Here is a 21071-nt window from a genome sequence, read left to right on the forward strand (position 1 = left end):
TCTAGAGCACGTGTCAACAGCATGGATGCTCCAAGTGACAGTAAAGAGGACAGTGGGAGCAGGAAGCCAGCCTGGGAGATGGTGGGGCTGTCTGATGATGAGGAATACAGGGCATTCTAGAACAGTAAGGCCAAAATAGAGAAATTCAGTGCATACTTTGCATAAATATTTACTGCTGAATGTATTTTTCGAAATATTCTGCACTTCACAGTTATCACAGAAATTTTGACGGAATGAAAAATGGAGTTGTTTTTTAGTACAATGTTTTCTTAAGAAAGCAATCTCACAGATAAGGTTATTATTTGTTAATTGATAGTGGTGATCTTTTTACATTTCTCGAGTCAACATTTTATTTAAAATACTATTTCCAATGCTTTATCAGGTTGTCCTATATTGTGACTCTATATGCTTTATAAATTCAGATTCTAGGGCACTATCTATTCTTCTTTCTTCAGGTATTCTGCCAGTATCCTTGTTTAAGTCCAGACATTTTGCTTAATTTATTTTTTATTTCTAACATTTGTTCACAGAAAGAAATAGCAATTGCTCTTCAGTTGGCAGAGCACTGTTTGTCTGTATTGATTAAACGGGATTTTAAGGCAAACTTTAGAGTGCTCTGAAGGATGGAGGTATTTGTCTTTGAATGACATATTTAATTGCTCTTGAGGAGTTTCTAATGATGTCTAAATTTGCTCAAAATCCACCAAGACTGAGGCAGAAAGATTCTATGGTCACTGATGTAGGTCAAGCTCATCGACATAACTCTAATGTGTATGCTAGAAGACGTGATGGGGTTTTCTATTTGCTCCAGCTCAAAAGATTATTTAGACATTATCGTACATTTTGTAATTTGTCTCATGCATGCGAAAGCTTGAATGTAGGAGGCAGTCTGTCCTACGCAGCTCTGTATTGCTTCTCTTGCAAGAGCTCTTTACTCCCATGGAAGGCAGGAAAAAGAAAATGTGTCAGGGAAGAATCTTTAAAGGAAAGGAAGGATCTTTTTTTTCCCCAAAGGAATACTTTCTGAGAAGAATTCTAACTCTCTTTAGTTTAATATAGATATGAAGTCCCAAGTGAAGACTGCTGTGTACTCTATGCTCAAAAAAATCCCCAATGACCTATGATGCCAGTGAAAACATGGCATTTACCTCATCAAACCAGAGGGGCATTCAAAAAGCTCATAGCCAACCATGCCTAAAGAAAGCAAGCTGTTTCACACAGCACTATTTAAACCATGGAACTGGTTGTCATAAGGCGATACAGAGACAAAAATTTCTACAGTCTAAACAATGATTAGATTGACAGAATAGTGGCAGATAGGTTGGTTTAGTGTGATAAACTAACGGTTTTGGTGGTCTACGTGCCATTTCTATGCTAAGCTCCATAAACCATCAATTGCTACAAAATTAGCAGGAAATCCAATGTTTGCTCTGCTTCTTGTAGTCCTTCCCTAAACATCTTTTACTAGTATTAACAGTCCTTAGTATGACACACTTTAGTGAGGATGATGGCCCTGAGCTGATTTAGTACAGATAAGTATATCATGAAACCAAGAAAATTACATTAGATACCAAGAAAATTTTTAGCTGCTATCAAAGTTGTTCTCTACTCATATGATTTTTCTGATCCATAGTAATCCGGAAATAGTTATGTCTTAGTCACTATCATTCAGACAATTTTCTTTGTCAGTTACACAAAGTTTCAAGTTTAAAAGCATCAACAAAAACAAGGCCTATATTCTTGCACAATCTTTTCTAGCATAAAAAATACAACTCACACAATACACAAATTTTAAGTACAAACACTCGTGTAAATAAATTATTCCATATTAATCTATTGAAAATTTCTTTGCAGGTAGACTATTTTATATTCACTCTACTTGTTCGAGACCAAAATTGAACACCGTGAGAAAATTCTTCCAGAAAAAATCTTAGCATTCATTGAATAAATTACACACTCACCTGAAATGGCTTATTTGGTTTTCCAAAAGGGAGGAAAGTCTATCCTTAATTTCCTCAAACCTTTCTTTCTCTTCAACAGATACTGTTCCAATTCCATCTGGCCTGTAATATTAAATATTTAATAATTGTTGATATGTCTTCATGCTGATTCCTCTTTGAACAATGATCTTTATTTCTAAAGCTTTCATTTAATACATGTGCTAATGCACCTTCCCCCATTCCCCTTACCTTAAACAATAAGCAGTTACTTGTGAATATTGTTAAAGAGCAGACTGCAACTAGACAAAGAATTGAACCTTTGAGCTGAACTTTTAAATTCAAGTCCGAAGTTTCTATCTGATCCCAATATGAATACAGGGGAATATATACCTCTCCCAAATAATTCCAAAAGGTAGACAATATCCTTTCCCAAGAAAATTAGTACTATTGGTATGGTAGAGAGGCCTACTCGAATCTTGTTAAATTTCAACTCTTTGAATCTTCCATATATTTTCCGAGAGGAACAATATGGTTGAAAGTGATTCTAAAACAAAGGTGGGAGGGAAACTATTGTGAGAACAGCCATAGCAGGCAACGCTTAGGAAGCCCCCTCTATGGTGAGCATGGATTTTGATTCCTCATCCTATACTGACAAATGGCATCCTGTAATCAAGACTTCCATATAGATACAGCAATAAAGATGCAACAAAAAAGTCTTTAAAAAACAGAAGAAGTGGCATTTTTTCAAACATCAAATTTAAGTCCCAATAATTAAAAATAAGCCCTGTGATATGTATGTTAAGCATACAATTAGTCTAAAGTCTTAGCCTAAAGGTGTTATTAATGTATTTATATTAAAATGATGACAAAAGTAAAAAACGTTAAATACACTGTCCCCAAATGGTATTTTTGCCATACAATCACAATTTCCTCACATACAACACACTTTAAAAAGAAGTATTTCAAAACTTCCTGTTATTACTGTCTTAACTTTTGGCTGCAGGGTAACAAATCAGCTACTGCTTCTCACCTGAGTTTCTGACCCTGACACTAGGAGTGGATCTGCACTGTATCTTCTCCAGAGCCTCCAAAACCATCTCAATGTTTCTAGAGAAAATTGTAGTAAGATGACATGAAGAAAGACAAAGTTTTGTGAATGTTCCAAGAATCATTCTAGGATTCTATTAATATCTTTTTTCCTAAAAGGTTACTTTAACTTTCTGCACTATACTTAAATCTGGGAGGGATAAGTTGCTACCTGGTCATGACATAAACAATTCTCTCACCCTTTAAATCCCTTATATTTGTGACCTGTCAAGTCAAGGTGGGAAGAATGCCTGAATTCCTTAAATTATTGTGCAGACAACAATAAAAAATCAGATATGGTGGGGATAGGAGTAACCAGGCACATCAATACACCATTGTATAAATTTGATGTGAAAGAGCAAAAAACTTATCTTTTCTCTTTTGATGGATGCCAGGATACTTTACCTCAGCCTTCTGACAGATGGAATGAGCTAAAATTTAAGTAAATTGCACTGTCTGATTTTATTGTCAGGAGAGATCGTGCTCTGGAGTGATAAAGCAAATAGTTCTGTCATATTAAGCCTCACTGAGGCATGTCATATATATGTCAGAAAAGACCTAGGGCTTCAGATAACAGTAAGTGAAAAAGGTGAGCCAGTAGGATGTCATATCTGTCAACCTGCACTAAGGCTAGGATCACTATGTACCAGGGACCTGTCACTTCACTGAGTTTGTTGTCATAAAGAACCTTGCTGACAACAACTAAAATTTTCAGAACTGCTAAATATATTTTCAGTGGATGTTTGCATAGAAGCAGATGTCCCAGAAGAAAAGAAGGACAAGACAAAAAGGTGTTAGAAAACTGTACCATCTATAGTACTGAAAAATTCATCTCTTGAAAATGTGCTTTTAGAAAATAGCATGAACTCTGAATCATAACTTTGTTTCTTCTTGTTGAAAGCTTATTGGAACAAGAACAATATAAAAATGCATTTTTGCAACACAATTCTGAGACATATTGTGCTGGTGATAATTTTTTCTACTTTTGGGAACATCTATCTACTACTGATAAAAAGAGAAACCATGGAAAAAAAAGTATCTGACTCTGAGATGAGTGGAGATAGAAAAAACAGATAAGTAGTTTCAAAATTCTCACTAATTTAATCATCTTTTTTCTTTAATTACTTTGAAGACTGGATAAAATAAATAACAGTGGTTTGAGCTAGCTATTTTTATTTATGAATTACTGTGTCTGCCTAGAAAATCAGACTCAAGCAGTCACTTGGTTTGCAAAAGTTTAGGTCATCCACAAACTATGCAAGAACGATTTTGCAACTAAAAGCAACAACAAATGTGTCTTCCCTACTATCCCAAATGTTATGAATACTGGTTTGGACTTGATTTTTTTCAATTCAAAACCAGCGCTAAGCTTTCTTGTTGCAGCCTGGGACTCCTCTTACAAGAACTTGGTCAAGAAAAGTGATGTACTATCTTAAGAAGCGTTTTCATTTTAACATCATTTTCTCAAGAAGGTAGAGTGGATTTTCCTTTCCTCCACACTCTTTCTACTCCTTATTGTTCACAACTATTTTTAGGATTAGAGAACTCGGTGGAACAGTGAACACTCAAAACCTGAGTAGGCTTCTCTCTCTCTCACTTATATTAGTTTTCCATTTTTTGAGAACTCTGTCAATTGGATTTGGATTGGCCTGTCTTGTCTGCTTAGATCACAGTCTAACTGGCACAGATGTAATGTTATCTCTGGTCACAAGTCAAATTGTTTAATTCGCTCAGACTTAAATATCAAAAGAGATTTGAAATAAATACCTCATGAACTAGAGCTAGTAAATTCAAGTGGAAAATAGTTGTCTGACCATAAGCCACTTAAATAATAAAGAAAAATAATGGTTGACCAAAATTTTGAAATAAATTTTTACTGTGAAAATATTGCAAGATTGCTGGCCTGACAGCAGTTACTCTAGAGAAGATGAGTGATTTGGTGGTGGATTTTGGTTTTCCTCTTGAAACTGACTGTTTTTCCTCATTTGATATAATCCTTTAAGGCTTGGAGTACCCTATAGTATTATTTAACTATAGACAAGTGTTAAAACCTACAATAATTTGCAGAGGTTACTTTATGCATAGTACGATTAAAATTCTTGTGAATACCTATGGCATTTGAGATTCTATTTCAGTTCCAACAGGAATTAGATATGATGGACACTGGGTTGACTGCAGATTGTTTCCAGCCCTCAACTTTGGAAACAGCTTCTCCTAGTGGCCTCTCAGAGAGAGAATTGTTACTTTAAGCAAAACTGCTTTGTTGAGACAGACTTGGAAATACTAGCCGAGTATGGCTGACTTTTGTCCTCAGGAACATTGTTGATACTGGTACTTTTTTGCAACTTTATATATTTTAAAAATGTTGGAAGTCTTTTCAATGAGCTTTCCCCATTAAACACATAGACCATCACTTTGGTCTTTCACAAGGAGAGCAATTCACAGATTGATATTCTAACATACACACTCAGATAAGAACAGTAAGGCTGACCAAAAAAAAATTGCCAAATATGAGAAATCGGGATGAAAAATAAAAGAAAATAAATAGAATAAAACAAAATAAAAAATACTTCAGCCAAGGTCTTACTTCAAGACATTTCTGTAATAAACTACATTTCAAGGGTGTAGAAAAAACAAAACTAAACTTAAATGGCATCTTCTCTCCTAGAAACAAATAGTTTTAGAAAACTGCAGTGGTTTCCAAGAGTGCTTGTTTTTAAATTCAGTAGGACACACAATCAAATGAAAGAACAGTGACAAGTTTCAAATTAGCAAGACAAAAGTTTGGCTGCTTCTTTCTTAGTAAACCAAAGATTTAATTGTTTAGAATTTTGATGCAGAATTTTTATTATCTATTTATAGGACTTTAATATTCAAGGACTTTAATATGGAAATTTTCCTTTAAAATGTAACTGTATTAATTAAGGCTTTTGCAGAGTCTACAGTTTATGTTAGAGAAATCTAAGAACAAGGATTTACACTATCAGCTTAGAAGCAGGCAGAGCAGAAGGCTTTTTAACTGAAAATGAAGAGAGCACCTTATCCCATGGCATTTAAACATAGCTTTAACCAGCAGACACTTGAAGACCAAGTATTTTGTTGTTTATATTGATTATTCTTCAAACATTCTGACCAAAAAATGGCACAATAGAGTCTTCTGTATGCATTTCTCAGGCTGCTCCTTCATCTGCTTACAGGTCATACCCTTTTTTCACAACTGAATGAAAGAGACCAATTCTGAAGGCCACTAAAACAGATTACGGTGATAAATCGGGTTAATTTTAATAATGTTTTATGCAGTTATATTTTAGGTATATTCGTTAGTACCCTTCTACTGAAAAGCAACGCATGTGCTAATACAATATTGTTTTACCCAATCTATAAGGGTATGCATAGGCAGTAATCAGATAAAACTAATGACAAAACATGGTATAATATTTAGAGAAAGTAAGAGTAAGTAATAGCATTAGCTGTTCTTTCATTGCCTAAGATGGCAAACACCACCTTAAATACGCAGAACTTTGTTCTGATACTCCTTATTAACGTGTGAATGATGTTTTATTTTTCTACTGACATTTTCTATGAGGCTTTTCAGCAGCAGATTTGTTTTGGTATGTTGAAAAATGTGCTTCTGTTAACATTGTAGGGAATGACACATTTTATTATAACATTATTATATCTAGGAACACTTTCCAACGCAGGACAGGAGCCTTTCTTTAACCAAAGGGGAAGACAACACGGCTTCACTTGGTACCTGCAACTTGGTGAAGGGCTTTGCTACCAGCTTTGGACACAAGAGAACCATACTGATAACTTTCTTGTGGCTATTTACAAGAGTAATATATGAAAAGGCATGTCACTAATTGAACAACATCAATAAAAAAAGCCCCGTAATTCAAACTAGTTATTCCAAATGCAACTATTTAGAGAGGTCTCATATCAGAGGCTTGGGGGTGTGATGGTTATAAGTAAACCATATAAAAAGGAGAATACAGATTAAACTAAAGGTTTACCTTCCTCAGTGCTCCATATACTTTGGAGACAATCAGCTTCCAAAAATGAAGGATGAACTGGATGATGCAAGATGCTTGGCACAGGGCAGTACATAAAACTGAAAGACCTAGTGAAAAATTTCTATTCTCAGCATTGCCCAACAGGCCTCATAAAAAGGGAAGATTATGTTCACTTCAAGAAGAGGGATATAAGCGCCCAAGGATCTACTAGCTTTTCCAGTTTTGAGAGAAAACTGCTTCCCATTTAGAAGGACACGCTCACAGAGAATTTCAATCCTAATTGAAATGGAACTTCTCATTCCATTGTTCTGGCGAAATGGTGACTGATAACCAAATTCTGAATAAAAACATGGGTTTGAGTATGAGAAATCTACTCTCACTATTTCCATAATAGAGGACTGATAGAAAACCGAGACAAACTACACAATCAAAAGACTCTTGTTAAGTCTCTGGATGCTGTATCAAAAACGAAAGACAACGGTAGCCTGATGTTATGTAACTTCTGATGTAACACACTTCCCTAAAGATCCACACTGTAAGGGATCTCAGGCTTCTTCCTTCGGCTTTTGAACAGCCTTGGAACAGATCTAAGATTAAAGCAGAAGACCCAACCTCCAATAAAAAACAGTGAAAGACCTTGCACCTGCTATCATTACAACACAGACATGTATGGTTGAGAGTGAATAAGAAGCACAGCAGAAGAGGAAGCACTTTCAACTCCTTAAAACTAAAATGTTCCACAAAATCCTGTTAGCAATGGTTTCTTGGGAAAACCATCTATGAATAAAGCTATATGATATTCAAACACTTTATATATAAGTTTATATGTATAAAAACATAACAGTTCTGGGAAGAGATCAACTGGACAAAACCTTTCATGTCAGATGGTGACCCTGTACAGATAAATGGTGAAACTACTGACTTAATTCTGGAACTTTGGATCAAATCTTATTAGATATTGTTTATGAAAGATATAAAGATATAAATGAAGGAGAAACCATCAAGATACAGACAACCTTAATTTTCAGCACAGAATCTGTTAAAAATTAAAGCGAGTAAAAAAACCCTTATGTAACATATTAGAAAAACGGACAGCAATAAGTTGCCGGGACCACTTGGTGACCTGAATTACCTATGGTTATGTGAAAATTCTCACTGACAACTGTAACCCTCCCAAGGAATCAGAATGGGAGAACATAAGATCAATTTAAAAACCAGAAAAACTCTCCACGGAACGTAGGGGGAACTACAGGCCAGGAAGTTCTACATACATCTCAAAAAAATTAAAGGAACTGTAACATAAGGAACTATAATAACCTTTTATTTAAGAATAAAAGTAAAGAAAAAATGGGTTAATACTACCTACTGTGAAGTCTGTATGGCTTTGAAGCCATGAGACAGAGAAATCTTACCTTCTGATCTTGAAGTTCTCTAAAGGGATCAAAAACAGGTGGGTGTGACCTGACTCATATGAGGTACCTGGATTTCCAAAGCTCTTTTGTCAGAGTTCCTAATCAAAAGCTTTTAAAGGCAATTAAGCAGCCACAGAGTAAAAGTCCTTACATTTATATTTAAAACTGGAGTGGTGAGTCCACGCTGTGAAGGTATGTTACCAGCAGAGATCTGTACTGATCTATACAGATCTCGCAGAGATCTGTACCGAGACCTGTGCTATTTCAGATTATTCATAAATGACGTGCCTAACAGCTAAGAACTGAGGTGATAGCAAATGTAATTGTAATGATAGTTATATGGCATAGTGTGGAATTCCAGAAAGACCTCATGAAATCAGGCAGCAATAAAACAGCAATCAATAATCAACATAGATAAATGTAAGGAAAAATCAGTTGTTATTTGGAATAGAGATCTTGGTGTTATGATGGATTATTCCACAAAACTGTCCTGTTCAGCAGCAGTCAAAGAAGCCAATCAGCATCTTTGGGAATCACCAGAAAAGGATAAGGAACTAGCAGAAAACATCCATCCAGTGTAATCGTTGCACTGTTCGCTCATATTTGTTAAATCTTAAATTGCAAAGAGAAGACAGAACAGGATTTTTCTTTTCTCTCCTTTATGTCTCCAACAGCAACAGAGCATGAAATGAAATGTGTACGAGTCAAGTTCAAAGCAAGAGGTCTTCAAGCAAGAGGAGGCCAAGTTGTAGAATTTGCTGCCAAAGGTGTTGAGGGTGAAAAGGGTTTACTGAGGTTCAGGGGTGCAATGGACAAGTACCTGAAACAAAGGCTCACTCCAGGTTATCAAACAGGCATATTCTGAGCTGCAAAGAGTTAGGAGTCTGAAACTGGAAATATTGCATATGCTTACCCTTCTTTTACTCCAAGCAGGACAATGAGATGAGAAAGATGACTGACTGGCTTAGAAGAACCCTGATTCAATAAGACTGTTCTTCTATAGAAACATACATGTGCTGAAGGTTTTACAGTGGAGAGAGAAACTAATTCTCTTTGGTTATATCAGTTATATACTGATTTTTGTAGTATTACTTTCACATTCACTTCTCATATTTGAACTTCCAGTAAATCAGATATCTTTCTGAATAGAAAAAGGTATAAGCAGGGAATATTGCTTGAATTTTGAATTTTTCAATTCAGTCTGTAACTCAGCAGGTGGAAAGAAGTCACTTTGCACTTCATGTGATACCCACCAGCATTCATTTCAGACAAGAGGGACTGAATAGAAGTCACAGCATGAAAAGTAGACAAGAGTGAACATGATGGGGAAGAAAACAATAGCTCCTACCTGGACTGTTTAGACTGAAATGTTAGCATTCAGGAATATCCTATAGTTCCTTGTTCTGCCCATTTAACTTTCACCAGCAATACACAATTGTATGCATAACTACAGTGCAAAAAGTATACTTGTGAACTAACAACTTTGATGGAGACCATATAGTGGAACATTTCAAAAGAAAAACATTGTGATGAGAAGCCAAAGGAGATGCTTCTGTGTAAAGCTACATAGAATCAGAAGTACAGCCAAAGAAAGATGATTTTATTTGCTGGAGGAAATGAAAACAGTTGATTCAGAAACAAGGATGTATTTTTGTTTAAACACATCAAGGTTATTCTTTTAATAAAATATTTTCCTTTTTGGTAATTTAGGAATAGAATGTCTTAATAATATTATCCAAAAAAGCAGAAATGCCTTTTCTACATAAGCAGCTTGTTAGCCCAGTTGTAATGGGCTAACTCTTTCAGCAGGAAAGGAGAGGCACAAATAAGGCCTGAATTTCTCACTGTAGGACTCAGCACATTGTCTTCAACCCTGATTAAATGTTTCTGTTCCAAAACAACAACACTGGCAAAAGACACACCAATTACCCGTATGCTTGATAAATCTACCAGAAGTTGTTACCTATATCTTCAACTCGGGAAGTTGTTAGGGACTGTTTTCTCTGGCCTTGGGATCAGGAACAATGTCTGCTGCATACAGCCTACACCAGAGCTCAGTTCAGGTCTCCTCTGTGCTCCACAATGTCCTCGAAGCTCCAGGACAACAATTTACTTTTACATGTTTATTCCAGGTGTTTTGAAATAAACCCATGGTTATTATGTTCCAGTCTGCAAGAGCAGTACAGCCTGCAGCATGAAAACAGAGTTTATGTTTCAAGTCCTAGGGTGCAGCAAAAGAGCATAGGGGACACCTGAAGGATCAAAAACATGTCAGAAGAGTTTTGGAAACATATGAAGGGTGGAAAGAGCCAAAGCTGATTCGGTCTTGTTCACAATGTTTACCGAGAGCAGTACTCTGTACATGCAATCCCACAACTGAGACAGAGATCTCAGTGTCTATGACTAATAGCCAGTTAGGATCCATTGTATGAAAATGCTTCCTCATCAGTTTTATTTAAGAAATCAGATGTGCTCATCATATGTCCTGGCATGGCTCTGGCATATTTTGTGGATTTGTTCTGATTTGTGCTTGAGTTCCTCCTCACCAGACTACCAGAAATGAAGGTGAGTGACACCTGTATCTGATCATTTGACTGATGTCACTAGATTGCCTACTATTTTAAAATTCATACCTAAAAGAAATGGACAATATAAACTACAGATACGGCTGCATTGCTACATTCTCCTCCATCACCTGACTTCAAGATCAATTTTGATGATCTTTCTCAGGCTAGTGGAGGGTCTAAGATCCCTCTGTGAAGCAAAGATGACATACAAATTAAATATATCGTGCCCAGAGTATAAAGCTCTTTGTTCTGTGGTCTTTCTAATTCCCAGTCTGAGTTATAAAACTAAGATGTATAACGCCAGGGACCAGCCTAGAACTTTGGCCTGTCATGCATTGTTTGTGAAATCCTTTTCTCCCTTTTACTATTTCTTAGTGCTGTGGTAGATGAATGAGTGGATATATTATGTGCCTGTATATGTGTGTCTGTCATTCTCAGTGAGCATGTCTGCTTCTGTCCTTGACTTACTTTTCTTCTTTCTTCATGTTTCTTTTTATTTCCTTTTTACAATATCTCAGTTCTAGTCAGACCCTCTCTGTTCAGCACTTCTTTTATTCCTAAAACACTCATAATGCTATTCAAAGAATATCTGTACAGTAGGAATAGACAGAATACAGAGTCCTTAGCACTGTAAATGATGTGCTCCCTGAGATATTTTCATGCACTGCGCGCACTGTTGTCCTTCACTCAAATTATGAAATAAAAAGAAATGTATCTACCTTTCTTTTGAATTCTTGAAATAAGTTTGAGCAATTATCACTGTATATTTGTCTTCTTAGGTTGAAACCAGTAATAAAAAGGCGAGAAACAACAAAGACTTAGACTCAATAGAAAATACGAATGCGTCAGGTTCTTCAGGAACTGACAAAGAAGCATGCTTTTACAGAGAATAGTTACCAAGTAAAAGCCAGAAATTTCCTAACTTACCGGTATGAATGTTAAGATCCTTGACAGTATTTCAAGCACATTCAAAAACATTTCAATTTTGGATATTATTATCAAGGATTACATATTTTCAATTTACCACTACGAAATCACTCAGGTCACAAACGCCCAGCTCCAGATGAGGCGTTCTCTGAGCCAATGAAGAGAACAATATCCTCCCTAAGGATTGCCCCTTCTTCTCTGGCTTCCATACAAGTAAAACGGCCTCTGTGGCTGACTGGTTGAAAAGCAACATAAGCATACACCTTGAGAAGAAAATACTTCTCTTTTCCAATTCCTATCAAGATTCAGTTTTGGGGATTTACTGACAGCATTACAGTAATTGCTTTTTGGGACTGTGAGGTTTATCTCTAGTGGCAGGATTGGACCAGTTGGGAGGGTCTACTGGGTTTCCCCTTGATATTTTTGAACTTTTTAAACATATCTGGTACAGCAGTCTATAAATATAGTGCAAGGAATGGGGTATAAATGCATGTTCTCCTATAATTTGATGGATTGCCCGCCTCACTCCCCACTCAAATACAAGAAAGACGTGGATAAACTGGAGGAAGTTCAGAGAATGTCCACCATGATGGCCAGAGACAAGAGCACTTGCTTTGAGGGGAGGTTGAGGGAGCTGGGATTGTTCAGCCTGGAGAATAGGAGGTGTCTAGGGGGACTAAATGACAGCCCCCCAGGTGTACTGGGAGGTAGACAAGAGACAATTGATATAATTACACTGAAATTCGACAGGTTCAAATTGGGTGAAGACCTGACTGGGTAAAGCCCTGAGCAACCCGGTCTGACCTTGCAACTGATCCTGCTTCAAGCAGATGGTTTGCTTAGACACCTCCTGTGGTCCTATGGCTATCCAATGATCCCATCTACAGTATCCATTGTTCAACAGCAGAGATAGTTCTCTCACAGTTTGCAACAAGATACAGATGAAGCAAAGCTTCTTTTAAAGAATGTGCTTAGCATAGCAAAGCAACAACTTAATTTCTTCTGAGTCTTTCACTTGCAAGTGGGATGAAGACGTCATCCCAAGAGAATCACTGCGATCACAAGCTGCTGAAGCAGTCTACCTGTCTAGTGGAAAGGATTCCAGAAGTGTCATATCTCTTCCTGTCTGGGGTCACACCAAATTCCCAATATATGTTACTTCACATAATATATGTTAGCACAGCCAGAAGAACTCAGTATAGTGTGATTAGGTGCCAAGCTACAGACTACAGAAAAAGAGTCAAAATTTCCCTTAAACTGCAAAATTGTTCAAAATGTTCACTGAAAATACCATTTAGTAACACAACATAAATGTAGAATAAAAAAGACCACCCTTATAACAGGATGATATCCTTTGGCCTTGAATCAGCCTGTACCTATACAATGCCCAAGAAAACAAACTGCATTAAGACAGTACACACTGAACAGTAATCTGTACAGACCCTCCAATACCCCTGAAGAAACTTTCATGACTGATTTCTGAAGTGTGCTACCTCCCTACCTGGTGAGTATAGGAGCCTATACATACTTTTACTCAGACTATGCATTTAAAGACTGAATTTAAAAGTATATCATTAAATTACCTGTTACCATGAACATGAGAAGCACAAAATGCAAAACTGTAGTGGAGCAAGGTTGGATCAATGACAGAACCATTTTCCGAATATTCAATCAATTCATCAAGGTAGCAAAGATGTCGGTGGCAGCCTCTCACTCCGTAGCGAGCACAGTATTCATCTAATACGAAGACTTGACCTGGGCTAAACCAGCCCTGAAAGAGAAAGGCAAAAAAACCCCACAACATTTTGAGATTTCTGTTCCCACTCTCAGTTTTTATACTAAATAATGGAAGTATATATTTTTATGTCCATTACATAAACTTTTTCTACTAAAATGACTTATATCTGACTAATGCTGATGGCACTGGAAGAACCTAGATCCAACAATAGCCCTCCTACTGAAAGCATTAATTGTCTGGAAACTATTTGCAGTTCTGAGTAACCACTGTTATGAAATATATAGCTTACAAAAACCACACTAATACATTCAAAGTCTGATATGGATTAAATTATATAAAAACATAATATAAAATAAATTAAGACTTTAAAATAATTAATTTTGTTAAAGTAATCACTTTTAAGCTGCAAGTGAATATTTGGGTAATGCTGAGGGACATTACATGTCCCTTACGTGGACATTAAAAGACAGTTTCTGGATGGTCAGTTCTCTGTGGCTGCAACTTTAAGGTTTTGACCACAGTCTGACCATTTACTCTGTTTCTTATGTAATATGCATGCACTTTTAACAGCTTTTTAATGACTTCTACTAGTAAAGAGATACAAAGCTAGGTAGTTTTTTGAAAGACACCTGAGTAAAATGAGTAGGATTTGACCTTAAATAATTAGATATTCTCAGGTATACTGAGGGCTTTCTTAGGCAGAGTTTTGATGAGGCCAGAATGGCATAACTCAGACAGACATGAACAAAGTACAGACTCCTTAACACACAAAAACAGTTCTTGAGTGAATCCAGAGTGTAAAAAATATAATTTTTCTTGATGCATAAATATGATAAAAACAGCACAGTGATCTTCTAAAAAGCAGCACGGAGAAAAACATAAACCCTGGGAAACTACAACTATTGCACAGCTGTTCTAAATAAGCATTCATCTTTGTTCTTTTCTTAATTGTGGTGATATTTCCCTCTCATCATCTCTGCCAAATGGTTAAGGGAGATTGAGGAATACCTGAACTCAAATATACAAATAACTTGAATAAGCAAAATGATTTTGTAAGTCATTAATTTATAACATCAGTATAGCAGCTGAAGACCAATATTTGTCTATTGCTTGTGAATACTTCTGCAGGGTCAGATGTTTAATATTTATACAAAATATTAGCAAAAATACTATTGAACAACACTTAAAAATATATTCACGTCAGTTTTAAATCACACACAGTTTTAGTGTGTTTTAACTTCACTAAAAACTTGCATGGGACAGAAATTTAAATTTTATATTCTCCCCCAGCTCTTCAATTTAACATATTATCTGCAAATAGGGACACCTCAAAGTTATTTCATATTTAACAAATTTGTTTGCTCCTGATTAATTTCTTTGAAACCAGTGTTTCTACTGCCTCTAAGGGGTTTCAGTTGTTTCTAGAGAACACTTAACTTTATTACAGAACCCATAATAGTACTCTGCATTTTAATCTAATACCTTGTCATGTTGTAATGCCTTGAGTAGCTTACAATGTGTTTGAAAGAAAATACGGTATTCTATTGAAAGAAGAAAGAAATGGATTTTTACTGAATATCTGCAATAATATGTATCATAGCCCTAGATATAATCAACAGTGGTTATTGTGATTGGTATTCTACCAATACATCATCATTGTCACTGATCTCTCGCTACATTTTTATGGAAAACATAACAAAATGTTGCATATCATTGCCTAGCAGAACAAAAGCAAACTATTATTAAAATTCCAGCTCATTCTCATAGGGGAAAATTCTGACAAGAACACAAAATTTTGAAGAACTCATTATTTTAACTTCAGTCTCTCTAAGAGATCTGTTTGTGTGGTCATTTTCACATAAATGTGTTTCTTCCTTGCTCTTGTTCAATCCCATATCATGTATAAGTCTCACAAACACATAACAACTATATCCTACAGAGTATTAGATAACAGCATATTTTTTATTTTGTATTTGAAAAAAACCAAAACCAAAAACAAAACACAAAAACCCCGCAACCTCTGCAATACCCTCTCAATGATGAGAAGAATATAGAATTGAAGAAGTTTAGGTCATATAGTAACTTAATACAGAACTGTGCATAATATTAATTACTATACTTATTTTTTGTATGTGTAGTTATTCTGTATTTGTTGAAATAAAAGGATGAATTGTTTTTAAAAAAATATAGGAAATGAGCTATTAGGGAAAAAAAAATCACATTATATGTCCATGTATTCTATTGTTAACTTGACACTCCCAATTTTTTTACATAAAAAAATACAGTTAAATATGCAGTTCAACAAAAAAAATTATCACCCATTCTACTTATTAAATGCTGAATTTAAAAAAGAACTATAAGAAATACATCTGCTTTATGGTTGCTATAGCACTGTGCATTTCACCTAACCTCTTCTAAAAGTTCCTGATTTCAAGGTTATATTAAGTGTCTTACTATATTATTATTATAAAAAAAGATTTTGACCTCAATGCACTGTTAGAAAGCTAACCATTTTCTCTTTGAGTGCCAATTACTTTGTACAGATGTACCTTCGGGCCTCTTCTTTGATTCAATGTGCAACCCACAAACAGAAAATGAGTCCTTTAACTTTTCTATACATACTTATCTGGTAGTATTTTAAAAAGGAAGCAACTGTCATCAAAAAATCATTTTTCCCCTTTTTAACACTTGCAAACAAGCCTAAGAATTCCTGTTATTATCTTTGTATTATACGAGCAGTCAGATCAACAGAAAAAAGAATTTTAAAAAGTTGGAAAAAAGAAGTAAAAAAAGTTATCCTTTTTTGTTGCTGTTGGGACAGTAAAGTTAAAAAAATTATGTGCTGTGAGGCATTTTAGGTCCTTAGTGAGGGATCACTATTTCAGACATGATATCAGGTGAAAAATAAAGCCTCAGGAAGTCTGATCCATACAAGCCTGTTTAACAAGTGTGTATAATCTAACAGACTTCCACAAGACTGTTGCTGGTTTTCCCTAATAAAAACAAAACCTGAAGCAGCCCCACCCTCAACTAGTCCACAAAGCATAGAATAGAAAATGATTGTAGGAAAGAGAAACTGCAGCCAATATCTTATCTTTTATAGCTGTCTTTGAACGTGAAAAACATTCATTTTGACACAGAGGTCACAATCTATTTGGTTTCATTTAATAATTATCCTCCCATTTGTTACTTGCAATTCAGGTAACACATATATGCCCACATAACTATAATGCCTGTGGGTCTGCTTCCCTTCTTGGGTGTTTTTCCTTCTTCACACCAGAGTGGAATGAAGAACTACAAGACAGGTGAAAATGTCTGACGTGGCAACTACATTTGGACCATAAAATGCCTGTACAGGTGTCAGTAAATCGTACCACAGGAGTACTTACTATTATCAAAACCTTATGTTTTTATTCAAACCTCCACAGACAGCATGATAAATTTCAGCTGATAAAATCGGAGACAGTTTGTATCTCTTTGCTTTCTATTGAGTGGCACAGCAGTGGCTTGCAAGTATATAATTTTCAAATTTGAAACCAATCAATTGGACCCCTTATTCCAACTATAACTGCAGCTGTTGAATGAACTAGGAAGAAAGAACTACTTTGTAACAACTATTTCTCACTTCTTTATATCTATCTTTCAGTCAGTACTCACCAAACAAGAATAGGAGTCATTCAATCTGTGATCCAAGGTCTGCCTCTGAAGCAGTCTAAAGAGGGAAGCATGGTCAAATTTGCAGGGATTAGCAGAAATAAACTCATCCATGCCATGTTTCTGACCATGGTCTGTATCTGTTATACAAGGGAAAAATGTGCAGAATAATACATGTGAGTGTGTGTGTTCAGACTTACAAACACAAGTGTAAGCATGGTATATAAGTCTCAATATGTAAGCTTTCTTGAAAATATCTCCAAGAAATAACTCACATAAGTAGATGCCTGCAGGTGACTTACAGAATTTTGCTTTTTTAATCTGAAAATATTATTACTGAATTATTCTCCACCATACCAATCTGTAGAGTGTTACAGTGAAAAAAAAATTGCTAACACAGACGTTAAACAAAATTTAGAAAGGCTGCCAGAAAACACAACTCAGTACATTAAAATAATTCTTAAAGCATTGTTTTCTAGTGGGCTCTTCGAATGTTATGATTTAAAAACAATGTTATGAGTAGAAAAGAAAAATATTCTGTTATTTCCTGGTTTTGTGTGGCTCTCTAATTTTAGCAAAATAAATAGAAAATATTTTTTAAAAAAAAAGAAAAAAAGAAAAGAAAGAAAAAAAAAAAAGAAAAAATAGGTTTACGCATTTATTTCTTTGGAAAAGAAAGAGCATCTTTACTACAGATCAAAGTACCACTCATAGAAATATTCATCATGGCTTGAAGCCTACTTCTCAAATGGCAAACTGGAGCAGAAATGAACACACTGGCTTGAGCTAGGTCATTTCCAGCCTTCTTTTTGTACTCGGCTTTTAATGAGACAAACCTTAATGTAGTAATGGCAAAGAGCTCCTTCAACCTTCCAGCAAAGAGTACTGAAAAAGGGAGCAGCATTTTTGTGTAAATACATTGAGAAAACATACCATCCCAAATGGCACTTCAATCAAAGGCCCAAATTTATTCTTCTTCACAGATTGCATCTTTCAACGCCTTTAAACCCCGCGGGTTTATCAAAAGAGAAGCTCTAGTGATTGCTTTCATTAATGCTATGTTTTGTCAAAGTATTCAATGTGAATTATCTATCTAGTATGGACAGAAAAAGCCTTACAGTGCCCAAAAGGACTAGTTATGTATTAGCACATTAGCTGTCTTGGATTCTATAGACTGTACTGGGGTGAACAGTCCTATCAACTTAAAAATTGACTTCCCCTTTCAATAGGGTCTTAGCTCTTTGTTCCTTTAAATTCAAACCTAGGTCTTTTTATATTCGTTACCAGAAAAGTATAGATCTAAGTGTATCCTAAATGCGATTTTGAAAACCTGCATAGTAGAAATCTAAAATTTCTAAAGAAAGGAGACAAAAGTTTATTGATTAAACCCAATTATAGAGTCAGGTTCATAATAAAACTCAATATTGATCTGTGGGCATGATGCTAACATAATCAGTCACATTTAGAAATTTAGCCCCAGATCATATTGATCCATGTCAAGTCCAACTTTCAGCTGTATTTGTGGATGGGAGAATTATTTAATTCAAGCTGAAGGATCTGCAACATCACATCCTGGAAAGATGCAGAAACTAATTCATATCACTTGGCTTTGCATTGTCAAAGCAAGAGTCACATCCATGTGACAGATTTCACCAAGGTGGATGCAGCAAATAAACAGTATGACAATATGTCGATGGTGTAAGGTACAAGACCATCATCCCAGAGAACAGCAGCAAGTATTTTTAATGGTTGAAAGATCTGTAGCATATGTGATTACATAGATTAGCATTATTTCCATGAGCATTAGACTAGCCTATCATTATTGACAAACCTAGCTTATATTTTTGAAAAAGGTAAAGGAAATGGTCTCTCTTAATTAGTGCAATTAAACTGTATTTAAACAGATTAATTCAAAGATAAACAACTGATATCAATACATTTCTGAAAGTACTGAACAATATGTGAAGTTATCTACAGCTTCCAAAATGACCACAAACAGACAAAACTCAAACCCATTATGTTTAATGCGTGATGATTTCTACATTTCTTATAAGTTTTCCTTCTTATAAGAATATCTGGTTTATCACGACATTATTTACAGTAAGAGAGATGACAAAAAGGAAAAACTATTATTTCTTTCTGCCATCGGTATCATCTACAAATTATATAGAGCTGAATATTTCTTAAACTAACTGCCTGGATTTTTTCTCTGGTTAATCACACAAATATAAAAGATGCCCCTTTTTAAAAAGAGAAGCTGTAAGTACTGACAAGCAATTAAGTATTCTGAAATCCAGGAGGCTGGATATTGCAAAAGAAACAGATTCAGCATACTGATACAGTATCCATATGATCAGAATGTGTAAGGTGACCTATTGAAAACAATACAGCTTGTGAAAGCAGAATCTGATATTACATAATTTGGACAAAATAAGCAAAAGTACTTATTTAAAAATATAAATATTTGCTAGAGTTAATTCTACGTAAAGATCCATGACTTTCCCATCTTTCTAAGTGAATCAAGCAGTACAAAAAACATTGTCAAATAGTAACAGAAGATCTGCTACCAAATATATTTTGGCAACAGAAAAACAACTAAAAAGTTACCTTTGCCAGCTGTAGGCAAGCAGGAAATAACAGAAAAAAGGTCTAGTGTAATACATTACATTTTTGTTTATTGTTATTACATCCGAGGTAACTGGTAAATATTTTGAAACAAAATGGATTTTTAAACAAAAGTAAGAACTTGAACAAAGTTTATGAGGAATTTATTAATATTATATGACCATGATGAAAAATATTACCACTCTACTTTTAAAAATTGTTAGAGTGATTGTATTTTTCAAATTCCTGCATAAATGAGCTTTATCTGTCCTGTTCAAGCAACATGCAAATGAAGAAGACATAAAGAGTCCCATATTATGATATATAGTTAATAAAAAAATACAAATCCATTATTATCTCTATGCTTTCTCAATCTTGGAAAATATTGAGAAGACATTTGGGGAGAGTTTTGAAGCAGTAATATTTCTTCTGCATTTTCACAATTAGTTTTTTCTTCCCTTTTTGATGGAATTTGTTGTCCTGCTTTTCAATTTGCCTTTATCTCAAAATCATTGTTTTGGCTTCTACTTACATGTTTCACTGCCTGTTTCAAGTTGTGTATTTATTTAATCTTTTGGAAACTGCTAATGAAAAAACTATGCTTTTTCTGGATCAAGATAGGAAAAATAAATACATTTTCAAATGATGGTAAAAACACAAAACCTATTGCAGGAGTTCTAGCAAATTCTTCTTTCAGACAAGAATAATAACTTTGGCAGAATATAATCCTAAATATGCCTGTTGCTGTCTTTGCAAGAAACTTCCAATTTTAGTCCATCTGCAAAGGCTATGAAAATCATCTCATTCCCAGTGACTCAGCAGAGTTGAATGAATTAAGACTACCAAGAATTTCATGTTTATAGCACATTCTCAAGTGGTTCATAGTATCTCTAGACATCACCTCTGCCCCATTCCAGCCCAGAAGCAAACACACATTTTCTGCAGCATTTACTCTGTGCTCGGGTGAACTACAAGAACTGGCATTGCAAAGTGGTGACCTCCTCCCTTTTGTGGTTCTCAGTGACATCCCTGCTTGAGTTTAAGCATTGTGGAAGCAATCTGAACTAGCTCAGGCAGGCAGGAAAGAAGAGCAGGTAGAGGTAAGAAACTTAGTATTGTAGGGATTAAAA

General features: G+C 35.3%; 1 protein-coding gene across 4 annotated transcripts in view; it reads right to left on the minus strand.

Moving 5' to 3' along the window:
* Nucleotides 1-21071, minus strand: part of CADPS2 (calcium dependent secretion activator 2) — a 287348-nt gene that overhangs the window by 79159 nt on the left and 187118 nt on the right. For all 4 annotated transcript variants that reach the window (XM_051795418.1, XM_051795416.1, XM_051795417.1 and 1 more), the window contains exons 12-14: nt 17341-17477; nt 13529-13716; nt 1962-2063 (exon numbers count right to left, since the gene is read on the minus strand). In XM_051795418.1, the coding sequence (XP_051651378.1) occupies nt 1962-2063; nt 13529-13716; nt 17341-17477 (427 nt within the window). The remainder of the gene's footprint in view (nt 1-1961; nt 2064-13528; nt 13717-17340; nt 17478-21071) is intronic.

Source organism: Manacus candei, unplaced genomic scaffold, assembly GCF_025592945.1.
Source record: "Manacus candei isolate 608988 ecotype Guabito, Panama unplaced genomic scaffold, ASM2559294v1 h1tg000043l, whole genome shotgun sequence".
NCBI lineage: Eukaryota > Metazoa > Chordata > Aves > Passeriformes > Pipridae > Manacus > Manacus candei.